At 42.2% G+C, this 19,351-nt stretch overlaps 1 protein-coding gene across 4 annotated transcripts in view; it reads right to left on the bottom strand.

Moving 5' to 3' along the window:
* ADGRG2 (adhesion G protein-coupled receptor G2) overlaps nucleotides 1–19,351 on the bottom strand; it is a 988,790-nt gene that overhangs the window by 308,403 nt on the left and 661,036 nt on the right. For all 4 annotated transcript variants that reach the window (XM_086934346.1, XM_086934348.1, XM_086934347.1 and 1 more), the window contains 3 exons: nucleotides 11,719–11,756; nucleotides 9,631–9,743; nucleotides 7,620–7,686 (listed from right to left, as the gene is read on the bottom strand). In XM_086934346.1, the coding sequence (XP_086790472.1) occupies nucleotides 7,620–7,686; nucleotides 9,631–9,743; nucleotides 11,719–11,756 (218 nt within the window). The remainder of the gene's footprint in view (nucleotides 1–7,619; nucleotides 7,687–9,630; nucleotides 9,744–11,718; nucleotides 11,757–19,351) is intronic.

The raw sequence follows: 19,351 nt of genomic DNA on the forward strand, positions 1-19,351 counted from the left end.
CAGCTCTCCCTTACTTACAGCTATTAGGAACAACAAAGTTAATTTTCGGGGTTGCTAGCTTTCTGGTAGCTGCCATGCGTGTTAAGACCAGGAAGCTATCCCCGAATAACATGGCGGGTGACTGAATATACCGTGTTCTTTCTTATTGCTTTCAACTGTTTTTTAGCATGCCCAATTTTAATTTTTTTTATATGTTTTTAAAATTATTACTAATGTTTAATGTCTTTTTAAAACTGATGAAATGTGAGACTGTCCTTTATTGTTTGACTCTGCTTTTATGATTTTAACAATCGAATAAAGCTTGTTTTGACTTGACTTGACTGCAGAAATAATTGAGGGAATCACTCCAGTGATTGACAAAATGATTGAGCAAGGAATTCTTAGAGAAATAGAAAGCAGCCCTTGTAATTTACTGATCATGGGATTGAAAAAGCCAAACGAACATTTAGAATTGTTCAGGACCTTAGAAAGGTTAATAAAATTGTTGTCCCATGTTGCCCGATTGTTCCAAATCCAGCAGTGATTTTGTACGAAATTCCTCATGATGCAGAATGGTATACAGTAATTGACCTATGTCCCATTACATACAGAAAGTCAGCCAATTTTTGCATTCCGATTCCAGAATCGTATTCTACCAAGGTGTAGAATTCCACAAAGGTACACTGAGAGTCCATCGATTTTTAACCAGTTACTAAAGAAATCATTAGAGAGTTTGAACATGTCTGGAGAGTCTGTATTAGTACAATATATAGATGATCTTTTGATTACATCAAAAACAAAAGATGCATGTGCAAATGACACAGTAGCATTGTTGAATCATTTGGCAGAAGATGGACATAAAGTGTCTCCATCAAAATTGCAGTTTTGTCAGAAAGAAGTACGATATTTAGGCCATAAGATTGCAAAAGGAATTAGACAAGTCAGGATAGAAAGAATTAGAATGATACAAGGAATGCAGCCACCTAAAACTCAAAGACAAGTGAGAATGTTCTTGAGAATGGTAGGTTATTGTAGACAGTGGATTAGTGGATTTTCATTGATTGCAAAACCATTACAGAGATTGACAAAAGCAGACATCAGAGACCCAATATTTTTGACTAAAACGGAAATGGAAGCATTTGAACAATTGAAAACAAAACTGTGTGAAGCACCAGCATTGGGAATGCCTGATTATGAAAAAGAGTTTGAACTGTACTGCAGTGAACGAGAAGGATGTGCATTATCAGTATAAATTCAGAGACATGTAAAAATGAGAAAACCAATTGCGTATTTCTCAGCTGTTTTGGACCCTGTTGCAAAGGCTTTGCCAGGTTGTCTGAAAGCAGTGAGTCCCATGCCGGGAAGCTGCGGGGCGTGGGTGGGGTACAGGCAGGGCCGCTCCCCTGCGCACTGGGTAGAGTCACGCTTCGCTGGGCATTATCCTGGGACGATTGGGGAGGGCTTCTTTCCATTCCCTGGGGGAGGGGGGAGGTTGTGAGATAGCGGTTCTGGTACATCACCCATGGCAGGGCGCACAAACCTTTGTGGGTCCTCCTCGCTCACTGCATTTAGGGCACTTATGGCTGTCAGGGCTGGGGATGGGATGCAGGGCAGTGGTTTCAGGGCAGTGGTTTCAGGGCGGTGCCAGCCTTTGTTGTTTAATACATATTGTTAAAGGGGTGGGCAACAGGTATTGCAGTGGACGTTCTGCCACAACACCCATTGATTTTTTACTCTTCCCCCTATTTACAAGGCTGGCGTACAAATGGGGCAGCCCCAAATAAAAGACCAGGGAAAAACTGGTCTTAAACTGGTGCAAAGAGGAGAAATTATTAATATATCCAATCATGACTCTTCATTTTTGCTGTGAATATGTGTGCAACATTCTGAGGCACACATAGAAACAGCAAATCGCTATTAGTGATTGTTCATGTGCAGGAAGGTGTCCCTTCCAGCACATAATAACAATCATTATATAAAGACAAGGTGGAACTTCTATATGTGCTGAATTATGAAGCACACATAGAAGCCTCAAACTCAACTCGGACAAGACCAAAGTACTCATCCTGGTTCCCACCCCTTCAGCCTGGGACGACTCCTAGTGGGCAGCCGATCTGGGATCCCCTCCTGCCCCTACAGACCACGCATGAAGCCTTGGCATCATACTGGACTAATTGCTCTCAATGAACCATCAAATCAACTTAGTTTCCTATGCCTGCATCAAAAGACTGTGATGGATTCCCACAGAATCCAAAAAGACTGTCACCCACGCTCTCATCACCAACATACTCGACTACGACAATGCACTCTATGCTGGCATCACCCAGAAACAACTCAAGAAACTACAGAACATCCAAACCGCCGCTGCCGGATTGGTCCTCGACATTTCCTGCGGCTGCTACATCACGCAACACCTCTGACAAATCCACTGGCTCCCGGTCAACAAGAGAATCACCTTTAAGCATCTCACACATGCTTACAAAGCTTTCTACAACATAGGACCAGCATACCTGAACCACAGCCTTGCAATCCATGTACCCACTAGACAACTCTGTTCTGCCCATTGCTCCCTAGCCTATGCCCCCAGGATGCACAAGACCAGAACTGGAGGAAGTTCCTTCTCCTACCTCACCACCAACACCTGGAAAACCCTGCCGCTCCACCACAGGCGACCCACATCACTGACCCAATCCAAGAAGGACCTCAATACCTGGATCTTCAAACGATCCCCCCCTGCCCCCTAGAGCTTTGAGACCTTCACGGGTAAGTATTTACACTTCATAAACGCCTGTTTGATTAATTGATTGATTGAAGGGACACCTACCTACACATGAACAATCATTCCCTCTATGGTGCAAGGGTGCCTGCATTGGTGCTAGGCAGCTAAATGTAGCACCAATTCTAGGGTAAACATAGGGTTGCACCATATTATTGTACAAACAGTGCATCCCTGCATTTTCAAAATGCAGGGACGCAGCGTTACCTATTCTGGCGTAAACACGCGCTCTGCCATTCTGCTGTAAATATGCCCCCATGTCTCTCAAGAGAAGAGGCTAAACATAATCAAGAAAGTACCTGAAGACTGGGAGAGAAGCAGGACTGAAGCCGAGGACTGAAGCAGGTTGAAACAGGCAGTGAACTGGAAATTCTGCTGTGGAAACTACAAAGATAACAGGAGTACAAATAACAAGAAGGGGTAAGCAGGGGCATTATAGAAAAACTATGATAAATGATAGTTTTTCGGGGAGGAGAAAAGGTGCAGGGAGAGAAACCAGATGGAAGGAATCAATCAGGTTAAAGGAATCAGGAAACCAACAATGAAAGGAAGGCAGAACTGGTTCTTGTAAGGGGGAAAACCACAGAAACCAGACGGACAGGACACAGGAAAGCCTGCAACAGACTACTAACCATAGCCTACAGAGTGGAAGGTACAGAACGCAGATATAAAAGGGTCAGAAAGGCCATGTGATCCAGGAATCAACAGAGAGAACTGAGCACGACCTCCATGGGGTGACCGGGAAAGGGTTTGGAGACAGAAATGACTGCAGGGAGGATGATGCAACAGGAAGATGGTGAAGAAGCCTGAACTGGGACTGTAGGACATTGGGTGACTGGGTAAAGGAGGTGGAAGCCCCACTCAGATCATAACCACCATCCTTGGCAGGGTGAACCACAAAAGTCACTAAATTACCCAGTGCTTGACCCTCCTTTAGCTTAGCACAAAGCAGTCATCCTTAACTTAGAAGCAATGTGTAAAGTATTAATGATAATTTCTATTTGTAAGCACAAACATATCACCCCTTAAGGTTTCAAGACACTGGGGGCCATCGGTGAGATTAAGTGAGATATTTGCCCAGAGTCACATGATGCTTAACTGAGCTTCCACCAGTGATCGAACCGCAAGTCCTGCTCTCCGTAGTCAGAAGTTCCTGGTCGCTGTGCCACACATTCCCACATCTTCCTCCCCCTCAGTTATCCATCACACAAACAGTAATAAAGTGAAAACCACAACACAAGAAAAGTCCCAAACCAAATTAGAAAAATTGAGCAAATATTAATAAATAAGATGGTACTGAAATGACAAAAATCCAAATCGCTAGTATCAGAGAAATTGAATTTTAACGTTTCAAGTGAAAATAGCACTAAGAAACACAATGCATCAACTGTGGGCATCTGGTCGTGCTGTACCAGGAGAAAATCACATGGTCAGGCCAACCACAATGAAATGTAAGCTGGATACAGGGACCAGAGTAGTGCAGCGGGAGGTTGTACCATATTGTCCTTGATGGGAGGCTTTGCGTTTCTCGGCGTCCGTTCCGATCAAGAGCTGCATGGTTCTGAGATTCGAAGTCCTGCACGGAGTTGCATAGCAATGCATTATGTTCAATCAGGAGCTATCAGGGCTGCGATGTGAGATCCTGCATTGTGTAGCTTCGTGCTGCATTGGTTCCGAGTGACGAGGATCTGCAAAAGCTGTGATGAGAGGTCCTGTGTCGATCTGCATCATACTGCATCAGTCCTGATGTGCCCACCAATCAGGAGCTGCTATGTGCTGAGATGTGGGGTCCTGTATAGGGTTGCTTCACCCAGCATCACATTTGATAGAACCCACAGTTAGCCTGGAGGAATACACTCTGTTGCCATTCAAAGGTCCAGGTCTTGGGGGCATCTCTGGAGATAAGGACTCACTCCAGGCAGAGGACAGCTTAGGTTTCCAGCAGTTGCATGTCCAGGCAGGTCAAGTGCAGCAGGTCAGCTGGACAGTTGCATGGAGGCCTCTGAAGCTTGTTGTGTTCCTGTAGCTCACACTAGAGGTCAGCCAAAGGACCCAGAGTCACCTGGGAATAGGGTAAGCAGATTCAGTCTTCCTTCTCAGAAAGCAAGGCAGTCCTCTGGCCTTCTTCTGTAACTTCCACAAGTCCAGGAGTGTTCTGAAGAGTGTGTCTGGAGGTCCAATATGCATACCTGGGGCCAGCCTGTGTGTGGGCAATTGCTTACACTACCCCCACATCTAGTTCTGGAAAGTGGTTACCTTTCCCTGTCAAGGCTCCAAACTGTCTGGCATAAGAAAAGACAGGGCAGGCCTGGTGTCTGATTCCTTTATGTATGCAGGAGGCAAAGCACATGGAAATATAATTAGGGCTGAGCATAGCCCCTCCCAGTCATCCTTCAGGATGGCCCATCTTTTGCACACTTAAGCCCACTATGTGTTACGGTCTGGAAAAAATACAGAAACACAAACAGCAGAACCATGCACAGCCAAGTGACTGAGGAATTTAGAAAAAGGCAAAAATGATTATGACAAATAAATACCCTGGGGCAGATTTACGAGCTCCGTGCGACACATAAGTGACTCAGCGGCGGCGTAAAGCAAGCACCACGCTGTGACAGATTTACAATGTGACACATCTAGGGAGATGCATCACTCCATAAACCCATACGCTACATTATACCTGCGTCAGGTATAATGTGGGCGTGCAGTTGCTGTGTGGGCATTCCGTCGCAGGACAGCCTCAGAAAAGTGCCTGAGTGAAATCTACAAGATTTCAGTCAGTCACTTTTCCGATACCGCTGCGTCAAACCTTGTGCCTGCTCGAAGCAGGCGTAAGGTGTGACACACAATGTAGAAGATAGGCCGGTTTGGAACAGTGCTAGAGTTGCTTCGCGCCCGCAACCCAACTCCAGCACTGCACCAAACTTACGCCGGCAAAAACGCCACTCATCTGCCTATCCTTGTGCCACCGCGGCACATCCGGGTGGCGCAAGGATGGTTTTGCGTGTCACAAGTTGACTGGCTCTTCCCTGCTGATCTGCAGAGATGTGCCAGTCCTTGAAGATCTGCCCCCAACTTTCTAAAAGTGACTTAAAATCTGAATATACCAATAAAGAGGAGTTTAAATTGCAATGCATTTGAGTGTAAAATGCTCATCTCTTCGTGCTCCCAATACAAAGTTATCACTTGCTAAATGTAATAAGGCATCCCAGTGCTAGTCAATGAGAGAGATAGGTCTTACAAGTGTGAAAAACTGCTTTAGGGTTTTTTTCACAGCCAGGACATGTAAAACATAAGTACGTATATCCAACGTTTTAAGTACTATGCACCCTGTCCTATGAGTCTTCCGGGCCTACCTTAGGGGTGAATGACATGTGTTAAACAGGAATGTTTAGGCCTTGTAAAAGAGTTATATTGCCAGGTCAAAATGGCAGGTTAAAACTACACAACAGGCGCCAATGCCAGGCATGAGACAAGTTTCTAAAGGCTACTTTAGTAGGAGGGCACAAGCAGTACTGCAGGTCCACTAGTTGCATATAATTTACTGGTCCAGAGTACAGGTAGTACCATTTACTTGAGAATTACAAGTACATTAAATGTACCAATTAGGTGTTGGCTAATTGTACCATGTTCCAAGGAGAGAGCACAAGCACCTTAGCACTGTCTTACAACTAGCAAAAATTAATTCAGCAAACAAGAAGTGTGAAGGCAAAAGGTTTGGCGGATACCATGCCAAGGATGTCAGGGATTTAATGTGGAGCTCGAAATGAAAGGTGTTGTGTATAATATACTATCCTGGGATTAAGACAGGATACCACATGGACCTTGTTAGCATGATCTAATGGCCAGATGGTAGAATCCTAACAGACCTAGCTATAGCCTAACACTAGATAACAATTAAACATTTTGCTCTATAAATGGTAAAAACTGAAAATATACCTTTGCCGAAATGTTCAAACCATCTCCACCTCTAATTTGATAGACCCTCATAAATACTGTTCCAGTAGTAACATATCTTGGGGTGATCTTTGGCACAGGTCTAAGTTCCAAACCAGAAGTTGAATCTGACATGAAAATACTCGGAGATCCATTCATGGGCAGGCAACAATAATTATGGTACTTCTTTCAACACCAAAGCTGGAATGATTTTAGTCAAAGATTTGCACTCTCCAGAGTTATAATAGTATCACCTTGTCCCTTAGAAATGTAACAAAAAGTGTTAAAGAAGATTCAACTGTTAAAAGCAAAGCTTCCAGATTAGTATTAAACAAACAAAAGATCCCATATATTCCCATTTCTAGAAGAACTGTAATTGTTTCTGCGGCCTGCCAGCCCATTGTCAAAGTCCTCAGTTTGCTACACTGTGCTTTGCAACCCATGCATCTCATTCTTACAAGTGCCAGTAAAAATGGACTCAAACTAGTCTATCAACCATGATGAAAAAACTACTTCCAAGTTGTGTCACTCTCTCCATCAGGGGCAGTTTAACATAGAAATGTCTTTTAGTGGCTTGTGCTCTTCTCCTGGGACTGACTTTCTTTGGAGGTAAGAAGCCTTTAGCAATTATGCTGCATGCAATAGCATTGAAGTACTTTATGAATATGAACACTTCCTTTTGAAATAGGCTCTGTTTTGGACCTTAAAATTTTCTTGCTCCTTTCGAAATGTGGCATGTTTCGAGTTTGTGATGCTGTATTTGGTAGGATAAGCACACTTTTCATCCAAGGATGCAGTATTGTACTTTGCTGCTTAGGTAGTAGAGGTTATTCACAGGACGGAGCAGATCAGATAAATTGTCAATGTTTTCCTTGGTGAAAAAAGAAAAAAATCCTCAAAATAAATATTCTAGCATTTTAGGTTTTCTTACCAATTTAATGTCTTTAAGTCTCCTATGAGTGACGGACAATACTTTTCAGCCATGCAGCAGCAGTAGTCTAGGAAAGCACAGTGAGAGCAAATTAAACTGTATCCCACGCACATTACATTACATTAAAAAACATCAACATACTTTGGATCTGCAAATAGTTTTGCTCCTTGCTTTCATGGAAAAACAAGCATTTTTGCAGGTGTGAGAAGAAAGTCATTAATGCCAACAAACAGGCCAGTCTCGGCACTGAGGCAGTGGGACATTCCTCTTCAAAAGTAGGTTCTGCTCACATATCAATCACCTCACTAAATGCCAAGCAATACTTCTTGGTTTTGGCAGAATGGTAAAGATAAGCTTTCTTGCTTTACAGACTTGGAAGTAACATCTGATCACAGCCACATAAAGATAGGTAATAACCCTGCTCTTTCTGGGACTAGCCCCAGTGCAACCACATATACTTATAGGTACACCAGTCCTGGCTGTGTCCTCTTTAAATAACGATCAATTGTACTTCATCCCCTCACTGCTGCGATTTTAATGGCTACACACCCTACCCAAAATGGACAGTTTTGGGGATGTTCGAGGCAAACTACAATTACACCATTGTGTGGTAACTGAATACAGGCCCTACGTTGTCATCCTGTGAGTCGACATCTTTATGAGAAGTCTGTGTAATAAATAACTGCATATAGCACCATAGCTGACTAACTCAGACACTTTTTTGGGGAGATTAAAGTAACAGAGACGGATATTAGTAAAGTCAATCTCTGCTAATAGGCTTTCTACTGTGTGATTAGGCCAAGTCCACATCCTGGGGCCACCTATGACTTCCATGTTTCTGCTCTGCGTATGACTATCTGAAAACCAGAGTGATCCTTCTCAGGGAGTCAACCTACATCCTTAATCCCCAAATCGCCCCTGGAAAGCATAGCCTAAATTTACTAACCCTTTGTGCCGGGGTTGTGGCCCAAAAATCTTGCAAGCCTAGTGCAAAGTGTTGAAATGTTATTTACTTTCCAATGTAAATCATGATATTCACTGAAAAGTTGCCTAAAGTAAAGCAAAGTAGCTATATGTACTACTATGCATGAAGGGTGGGTTCCAAAGATGGTATACATGGCCATTCCCTTGCATGACCCAAATCCATATCTTAACATTTGTAGACCGGAATATGAGCCAATAAAATACACCTCTCAGGCACGGTAACAGTGGAGCAAGTTTTAAAACTCTCAACATTTTTCTAATTGTAAAGCACTCTTACCAAGTGGGAAAAGTATTAAAGGATAGTTTTGTGAATAGTTTTTGTGTTGGAGGAGTCCCAAACCAGTACAAAACGTATGCTTTACAGAAAGCATACAACCTTGAACTATGGTGCAAGAGTATGTGTGCTGGCATCCTTAAGTGCACCAGTGCAGGCTGAGAGGAAATGAGCACCATATGTCAGTAGATATGGCTCTGTTCTGATCTCTCCCTTTCATACATTTCATTTGCCTTCCATTGATTTCTTTTGTATGCAAAAGTCAGCACCGACCTTTAGAGTGAGTTGGGATGTTAAAAGTGAGTAATACACAGCATTAACGGGACAGTCCAATTTCAGAGAACCATACATGGCGCATGAGTGCAATAATGGAGCTTCTTCAAAGATCTGTGTTTGTTTTCACGGTCATGGGTTTGGGTCAATCAAGCAGTCATATTTCAGAGGCAGAAAAATGAGTACCACCGAGTTGGACAATAATAAACTTTTTAACAGAGCCAGAAGACCGCCCTGCAGGTGAGCCCAAACTTTGCAAATTCACCTTTTACATTTAAATTATGCTGTATGCAGTTTTAAAAGTTATTACTGACAGTTCAGTCCAGTGGTCCCTCTAACCCTTCTTCAGAAGCTACTGTGTGCACTTGTGCAATTAAATGTACAGCACGTTACCATGCTCACTTGTTGAACTATAGGTTCGACATTTATTCTCTCAGTGAGAAGCAAATGAAATAATGAAACACAAACGATTTGACTTACCGATTTGGTGTATTTCAAGAGAACGGAATGCATAGGTTTTTCGTATCTGGCCCATCACTGTGCATATATTTAGGCCTTTTTGTAACTTTACAATTCCTTCACAGTATTTCACACTGCGAAAAATGAAGACAAGAACAACTTAAAGACAAACATATTGGAAAATTCATCACAGCATCATTATTAGGGGTGGGTGGAAGGTGCAGAATTTCATTCTTCGGAATTCTGCAGTTACAACAACAAAATCTGATAGATTCCTCATTGTTCCTCCAGCGGATAAAAAAGATGCCACTCACGCTGCTTGTGCTGCAATTTAGCACCGGTAGTGCCAGCATGGTGGTATTCATTTTGAATACCACCATGCTTTGCGCAAGAGCATGAGGCCATTCAACATGACTTTGCTGCTGCTGGAGAAGAAAATGTACTGGAGTTGCAGCAAATCTACTCGAGCAGCAGCCCTCAGCCCGTGACCGCTTGCGACCTTCAGTTTTCGAAAATCGCGATAGTGGAAGCCAAATCACGCTCGCTAATATGCATTTTCTGGAGCCTCTCTGGAGAAAATCCTGCCAAGTGGCGATTGACAGAATATAGTCAGAACTCCGCGTTAAAGAGTAATGAGGACTGACCAAATTTCTACCAGTTCCGCGAGCAGGGTGAAACATTCCTCCCACCTCTAATGGTTATAGCTAGCAACAAGTAAAATGTCCACAAAATAAGTTATTGTGAACCAACAGCTCCTTTAGTGACAGAAATGACATCAAATCAAAAGAGGTAAGGGATGTACGTGGAGGATCATTGGGAGAGATACTGAAAATTGGCAAGCATTTGCCATCTTCTATAAATGTTGCACTGCACTTGCCCCAAATCAGAACACTCACAAGCTCATGCTTCTTCCAGGTGAAACCTTTTAGAGAGACTTGGGTTTCTTTCTCTAGAAAAGTGGTGGTATCAAGAAGGATTGCTGGTAAGCATCTACATGAGCCTGCCTGAAAAGCACTCTGACCATCATTTGCGATTTGGGAACAATGGGCCCCATCAATTGATGAAACTGAAACAGTGTAATTGGTTGTGGTCTTTTCTGCTTATGGTCTACAGTCCTTTAAAATTTGTTTGGCAAACAGGGCCTCATGTGATTGGTCAATCAGTTTGGAACTCTTAATTCTGCCAAAACGTACACTCTGCTCTGGTATGTAACCTGTGTGAACCCCCACCCAAAGTGGACAGTAGCTACTGGCTCCTTGTCTGGCTGTGGGGAGAAACATTGCAGAGAGGAGTATTTTATCATTTTATGTTATACCTGCTCCCGTTGTGCAACCAGCTTGCGCACTAAAAAACAATTTTTTTCTTCTGCTGAGTAGCCCAAATATTAATTGCGGAGATGAGGGAAATTCTCTGACCTGCCTCAAAAATGTGCATTTAAATCTTACTGTGTTTTCCACATTGATCCCTGATGTTATTTCAAATGCACAACTTATTTTCTGCAAATTTCCTCTCAGATAAACCCAACACTGTATATTGTCTTTAATTCCTAAAGGGATTTTGACATAGACACTAGTAGCAAGGTGCTACTATATTGAGAGTAGCAAAAGTCATGCGTGAGCTCTTGCTAGACTTTTTAGCCAAAAGTACCTAGCAAGCAGAAACTTGTAGGCCCATATTTTAAAAGGAAAAGACAAACTACAATTGCTAAACTGCTGTGGCTAAAAATGTATGAGCTTGATAAAGGCTGCAGACATCAATGTGAAAAATGATTTAATGGGTATGAGGATGGGGGTTCGTTTGTAGATATTGTTCCAGGCTCCAAAGGCCTGACTCACATTTCAACTTGAGAGGTATTAATAGTATTAGTAATGAGGAGTTTGTTTTTGACAAATGCTTACGAAATTTATGGATTTCAGGCTGGATTCTGTATGGTAATCCCAAATGATCCGGACAATGGATTATTTTGCAACAATGCAGCACAAATTACCTTTTCTGTTACACAAGTGTCATGACGCTTCAGGAAAACAAACTGTGCACATCTTTCACAAAGTTTCTTAGTAAAATGAAATATAAATGACACAAATTCAACCAGGTTGTGCAATGTTGTACCTGCCATTGTTCTTTGGATCACAGGAGAATGCAGAAAGCTGAAAGAGAAATGTACATGTGTAAAGATGTCTACATTAGAATTAAAAAAAATGTTGCTTCTACAAATCCACGTCGGAATCTTTCTCACATTGTTCCATGCATTATTTGCTTTTGATGAATCTGACGAAACCTCCCATATTCAATTCAATTCAAAAAGTGCTTTATTCGAGTATTACTCATAAAAGCAGACATACAAACATGTAATAAAAAAGCTCCCATATCGAATTCCGTGAAGCATTTCACTTAGGTGGAGGTGCTGTCACCTTGCTGCAGGCACCTCCTAATTCAGTAGAAAAAACGGAAAACCCAATTTTCACTTTTCCTCCGCTCCCTCTCACCGATTCCCGCACTGTTGGGACAGGATTGTTCCCTGCATGGTGTACAGCCGTGTTCCCTGCCTGAAGCACACTACAACGAGTGTGTGGTATCCTATTTTTTGGGCCCCAGCTTTACACTAGTCTACTGTGTGTGGGAAGTTCTAGGCCAGCCTCTTGATGTAAGTGCAGTCCTGGAGCCAGAGGGGCGCACAAAGCATGGTCTCTTTAATGACAGCAGACTACTATTCATATTTATGTTATCAAACATGTACATTATATGTCACGGGAGCAGTGATCTACTGGCCCACACATGCAAAGTTCCACTGCTACAAGCTAAATCCAAATTCTTGTACATGCATGTTACTTTACCAGACAGAGTAAGTGTAGTGCTGACTAGTCACAGGCAGTGTGGTGGTTGATGTCCAGATGTAAAAAGTTTATGCCTCTTTGTGCCTCTGTTGTGGGTGCTACAGCCAGCCTATTGTGAGGAGAATGACTCTAGACAAGACTGAGTCTGGAAATCAGTCAAATAACACAAAGGGGGAACCAACCCAAATTGGTTCTGAAAGTGCACACCAAAAATATATATATCTCCCATCTGCTTTGCCTGTATAAAAGTAGGAGCTGTTGGCCCACTTATTTTTCCAGTTCCAAATTCTCACTGGCCAAAGAAAGGGTGCTCTACAGAACTCTTCAACAACTACTGTGCTATTAAGTTTGGTGTTTCCCAAAACAGTCAGTTGCCCAGAATTGAGAGACATCACTTGGAGATGTATCTGAAGGAAAAACTGCCTCCCTCTCGTGGAACACATGTAAGATTTACAAAGTGGTGTTCACCAGGATCAAAATTCCAAGGAAAGTCTTTACAATGCAGATAAGTACAATGTGGGTCCTTTTAACCCCTTTGGTGCGTTGGACAGCCAGGGGCCATCTGACGTACCAGTGCTCATGTGCATCGGACGGCCCCCGGCCATCCCATCACATTGCACAGGAAATCCCTCTGGTGGGGCACCAGAGGGATTCCCTTTCAGCCCCAACAGCCTCAGGATCCGGGGAAGAGCTTCCCCAGCTCCCTAGGCTGCAGCTTTGGTTTCCCTGAAATGACCATCAGCACGCAAGTCGTGCTGACGTCATTTCAGTGAGCCGAAACTGAAATGAGCCGAGAGTCTAATTTCAGTTTTGCTTGCTACTTGCTCAGGGGGCTATCTCAGCCCCCTGAGCACGTAGAAAGATGGGAGGGGTATCGTTGGAAAGGAGAGAATCTTCCCTTTCCAACTGTACCCGTCCTTAGTGGATCCCTGCTTGGGGATCACCCCAGGAGGGTGACCCCCAATCAGGGATCCACCCACAAGCCACCAGGGAGGGGGGAGCAGCCCCTTGGGCAATGGCATTTGTTCCCCCAAATTAAATGGGTACCTTTAGTCTTTCTGTCCCCCCTGGGGGGCAGAAAGCCCACTAGATACAAAGGATTTTTTTGGCAATTTAAATTGGGTGGGGGCTGCCCAAAAGGGGCATGCCAATGCCCCCACCCTAACACAAATTACAGTCCTTCTGCCCCCCTGGGGGGCAGATGGGGGCAGTATCATTTTACTGAGGAGACTGAGGGGAACACTGTGGGGTAGGACATTTGTGCAGGCACGGTGATTCCATGAAAAAATATATGGACATTTTTTTTGTTCAGCTAAATCAGAGGTTTGCAGGGGATTCTGGGTAGGAAAACTTTGGAGGATCCATGCAAGCCATACCTCCCTGGATTTCACCATGTGTCTTGGTTTCAGAAATATATGGGTTTGGTAGGTTTCCCTAGATGGCCGCCAAGCCTGGGGCAAAAAACCCAGGTGTCTCCCTTGCAAAACCAGGTTGTTTTGTGATGGGTAATTTTGATGTCTCCTCAATATGTTTTGAGCCCTTGCCTGTTGCGGATACTTGGCCCACCCACACGAGTGAGGTACCATTTTTATCTGGAGACCTGGATGAACGCTGGGTGATATGAAATTTGTGTCAGCCCAGAGATCCCACAACTTTCCCACGCAGAAACTTCAGACAAAAATTATTTTTTCAGCGAAATTTGAGGTTTGCAGAAGATTCTGGGTAGGAAAACGTTGGGGGGTACACAAATGCTATATCTCCATGGACTCCCCTAGGTGTCCAGTTTTCACAAATGTGTGAGTTTAGTAGGTTTCTCTAGATGACCACCAAGCCTGGGGCCAAAAACCCATGTAACCCCTCTTGCCAAACCAGGGCGTTTTGGGATAGGTAATTTTGATGTCTCCTCAATACGTTTTGGGCCCTTGCCTGTCATGGGTTCTTGACCTAACCACGCGAGTGAGATACGATTTTTATTGGAAGACCTGGCAAAATGTGGGGAGGTTGGAATTTTGTGATCCATGCAGATTCCAGAACTTTCCATCACAGAAATGTGATGAAAATGTGTTTTTTTACAACGTTTGAGGTTTGCAGGCGATTCTGGGTAACAGAACCTGGTGAGAGCCACACAAGTTACCCCCTCCTGGATCCCCCTGGGTGTCTAGTTTTCAAACATGTATAGGTTTGCCTGATTTCCTTAGGTGCCGACAGAGCTAGGGTTCATCATCTACAGCTAGGCACTTTGCCAAAAAAGGGTCTGTTTTCACTGTAAAAATGTGGTGTGTCCAAATTGCGTTTTGGGCCCTTTCCTGTTGCGGGCACTGGACTTATCCACACGAGTGAGGTACTATTTTTATCAGAGGACTTTGGGAACTGTGGGGTGAGTGGAGTTTTGTGGATCCACACAGTTTCTAGAACTTTCCATCACAGGAATGTGAAGAAAATATGTTTTTTCCCTCCAAAGTTTGAGGTTTGCAGGGGATTCTGGATAACATGTTGCTCTTACCAGGTCCTGTTACCCAGAATACCCTAGCTACTGTTTCTAAACTATATATTTTGTTCCCATTTCGGAAATACATAGGTGTCTTTGATACCTATTTTGCACTCTTTGTTTCTTACAAAATTAATTGCTTTAAACCCAGTACCCAATGAAAAACCACTGCAAGATGCTGTTCAGTTATCGACTCTGGGTTCCTCAGGTTCTTGGTGAACCTACAAGCCATATATATCCCCAAACCCAGAAGTGTTTATCATATGCAACAGTATACTGCTTTCAAATATCTATCATATTTAGAAAAAGTTATAGGTGAAAACATTGGCACAAATGACTTATTTTCAACTCATTTTCTATTTTTTCTATTTTCAACTGTTAGTTTCTATAAACAAACTTTGAAGGATTTACACAAATGACCAATTGCTGAATTCATAATTGTATCTACTTTTAAGAAATGTATAGCTGTCCGGGATCCATTATTGTTTTTGCACCTATTTCTACCACTAACTAGAAGGAGGTTGAAAGCACAAAAAGTAACAAAAATAGGCTATGTCCCAGTAAAATGCAACAATTGTGTAAAACATGTTGGTTTTCTGACAAAAGTCTGCTTGTCCCTGAAAGCTGAGAAGATGATGATTTCAGCACCACAAAGTCTTTTTTGATACCACCCCCCCCCCACTTCTACATTTTGCTGTATTTTGGCACATTTCTGTGTCCCCTCCAGGAGAATCCACAAACCCTGGGTACCTTTAAGAACCCTATGATGTTGGAAGTAAAGGGTGTAAATTTGGATTTGGGGTGGATACTTTATGTGGTCAAAAGGTTACAGGGCCCTAAAAGGTTTAGCCTGGGGGGGGAGGGGGCTAGCAGCGAAGGGGTTAAGTGTTTTACCACTCAAGTGTTTTACAATGCACATAAGTATTTTTTTAAATGTCATCATTTTATATCACTTAAAAAAGGGGTCTTAAGGAATGGAGTATTAATGGGTCCGAGAAGGTTAGAGGTAAAGAGTGTAAGCGTTCTTAAGGTTCCAGAGTGGGTTGAGGTAAAGGGAGGTAACGTTTTTTTAGGGTTTGGAGTTGGGTGGAGGAAAAGGGAGTTGACTGGTTTTTCGGGTTCAAAGGGCATTTAGAGGTAAAAGAAGCTAATGGTTTCTTAGTGGGATGAAGTGGATAGAGGTAACGGGCCTAAGAGGTTTTAAGGCTTCCAGGGCACTAATAGGTATAGGGTGGAAAGGATTATTTAAGGCTCAGGGGTATAGGTAGGAAAGGGGTTGTTAAGTGTCAGGGGTGGGTAGCGATAAAGGAATATATGGGTTTTTAGGGTCCTGGTGTGGGTAGAGGTAAAGGGAGGTAAGGCATTTTGTAGAGTTCTTGCTGGTTAGCTGTAAAGTGAGGTAACAACATTTTAGGGTTCTCAAGTGGATAGAGGTACAGGAAGATAAGATTTTTTTAGGGTTAAAAGGCAGATAGAGGTTAAGGGATATAAGGTATTTTTAGGGGTCAGAGGTGGGTAGAGGTAAAGGGTGGTAAGAGATTTTCAGGCTTAAAAAACAAACATATCCGGACGGACATATGGCTCTTGCAAAGCCTATTTAAGTGGAATAAACTGAATACACTGTAATTTGAAGGCAAAAATAAACAAATGAAAGAATCACGTTCAAAACTGAATATGCGAGTGTGAGGAAAAATAGGTGGGTAGTGCCACAGAAAAACTTAAAACTAGAATTTTACAACGTCTGAGAGCGATCAGGAATAATGACTAGACCTATCAGACAGCAGAACATTACTGGGAAAAACATAAAAGAGCCCACAACATACTAACATTTTATGGCATCTGCCAAAATCCATGAGATGGAAATAGAGAGAAGGCACTGAGGGAAGAAGTAGTTAAACTTTGGGACACAATCAGAATGCTGAAATGTACATGCATTCATAAGGCATTTTTAATAACACTGATTAACAAATCTATGACAAAAAAAATTGTAACAGATTTCCAGCAAAAAGAAAATCCTGAGGGCAACAATAAAATTACATGATACGTGCACTTGATTCTCTCACAGAGATCTAACATCTATCAGAACAATTGGTATTGATGATTTGAATATATTCAAAGGAGAGAAGGAAATAAACAATGCAAAAGGTGAATTTCAGCTGTACCATAACATTATGAAAACAATTGAAATAAAAAAATCTGTAAACATCACTACCTGAAATCTAAATATTTTAGAACTAATAATAATCAGAATATCCAAATAAAGTGACACTGCTGGTGATCAACAATTATATTGGGGAAAAGTATGGAAAGGGCATAAATGTAATGTGACGCAATTGGCAGAAATTGTAAAGGTGGATTGTGCTGCCTACAGATTTAGAAACTGTGAGAATTGACTGTTGGAGACATGTCTTTATTTACTGTGAACACTAGAGGAGAAACATAAAATGGTAAAATAGGATTTCACAGAAATTCAAAGCTGCATTGATCTCTAGGTGTAAATACTGACATTAACCCTTCCCATACTCGTGACGGAATAGCCGCGGCAGTGAAGGGGTTAAACAGAACAAAGGGAATTAGTTTTTGTTGAAATATACGGTTATTGCATGTCCATCAAATGAGAACTTGCACACACAAAACATTCTGCCATATTTATGTAACTTTCAAATGGTTTACATTGCATCTTATGCCACATTGGAAACCTAATGGAAACGTGATGTGTTTTGGGTTGTTGAAATGTCATATCATGCTCTGCTTTAGCTGATAATATAATAACATAACACATTGTTTAAAGCTTGTTGACATGTTGAAGAAAAATGTTGTTTGAATCATAGCAATGTCTTTCAGCACATTGGCATGACATGTACAAAAAGATTAAGAGTTGTGAATAATGAATAATGGAAATAAAGTGATTCCTTCTTATGTGATTATATTTAGGTCGACAACACATTATGCGAAAGCCCAGTATATGACCAATGAAAACATGATGTGACATACAAATAAACTTTGAGAATTAGAATGATGGCAGCCAATGAACCATTTACTTATGATCTTATGAATTTGGCTGGTGACGGTCTAGTGGTTGTTGTTTACAGATGTAACACGATGTAGCCAATGATGGTACTTCTAAAATGTTGCAATAAATATTTTGGGCTGCTAGAAGACAGTAATGGTGAAATACGTTGGCTGTAAGCCCTATATTTTGGTGAATTATGCTTACTCATCCTTTTTCACTTGTTGGGAGTGCCATTTCGTCCCTGTGTGAAAAATGGAAGAAGGAATTGTACTATTACACACATACATAAATGAAAATGTAAGGGGTGATTGGGAGGCCATATATAAAAATATCTGGCCCTCTTTGCAGGGGCTCCCCAAATGTTTGCCTTCTGTTGCTGAAGCTTTTTTTGTTGGCACTAGGACTTTGTGTATTTTGTCTCTGCTAACCAATGGTAAAGTGCTTGTGCTCTTTTTCCTAAAACATAGCACAATTGGCATCTACCTGATAAGTACATTGCGTTTACTTATAAGTCCCTAGTAAATGGTACTACCTGTATCGAGGGCCAGTAAAATAAATCCTACTGGTGGACAGGAGGACTTGTTGTGCAACTCCTAAAGTAGCCTTTTAAAAGACGTCTCAGGCTTGCCATGGCAGCCCGTACTTCAGTTTTAGACTGTAATTTCAACCTGACAAAATAAATCTTTTTAAGGGCCTAAACCTTTCTTTTTATTATGTAAAAGTCACCCCTAAGGTAGACCCTAAATGCTACTACGACAAAGTGCGTAGTATTTAAAAAAATAGGATATGTGTGTTTAACATTTACATGTTCTGACAGTGAAAAACTCCTAAAGACTTTAACTGCTACTCTCTAACACTGGGTGATCTTATTACAATTATTAAGTAATAACATTGGATTGGGAGCCTGTAAAAATATACTGTTTACACTCAAATTAATTGTAATGTAAAATTCTCTTTAATGGTAAAGTCGAATTTGTAGTCACAATTCTTTAAAATGCTACTTTTAGAAAGTTTACCTTTTCATGTCCTAACCATTTGTGACTTCCTCCAGTGTCCTGGGTCACATGACTGAATGGCTCTGCTGTTAGGGGGGTGTATCCCTTTGTGCAGTAACACAAAGGCAAGTTTGGAGTGGACAGGATGAGCCATCCTGGCAGTATGACTGGAAGCGGCTTTACCCAGCCCCACCTACATTTCAAAGGGCTTTGCCTCCTGCAAACACTGAGGAATCTGACACCAGGACTGCCCTGTCTTTTGTTAACCTCCTACAGTTTGGAGCCTTGACAGGGGAAGAACTTTCCAGAACCAGATATAGGGGTACGACAGGTAATTTCACACACAAAGGCTGGCACCAAGTATAAATATTGGACCTCCAGAGCCATCTTTCAGAAAACTCCTTGACCTGTG

Source organism: Lissotriton vulgaris, chromosome 8 (genome assembly GCF_964263255.1).
Source record: "Lissotriton vulgaris chromosome 8, aLisVul1.2, whole genome shotgun sequence".
Classification (NCBI taxonomy): Eukaryota; Metazoa; Chordata; class Amphibia; order Caudata; family Salamandridae; genus Lissotriton; species Lissotriton vulgaris.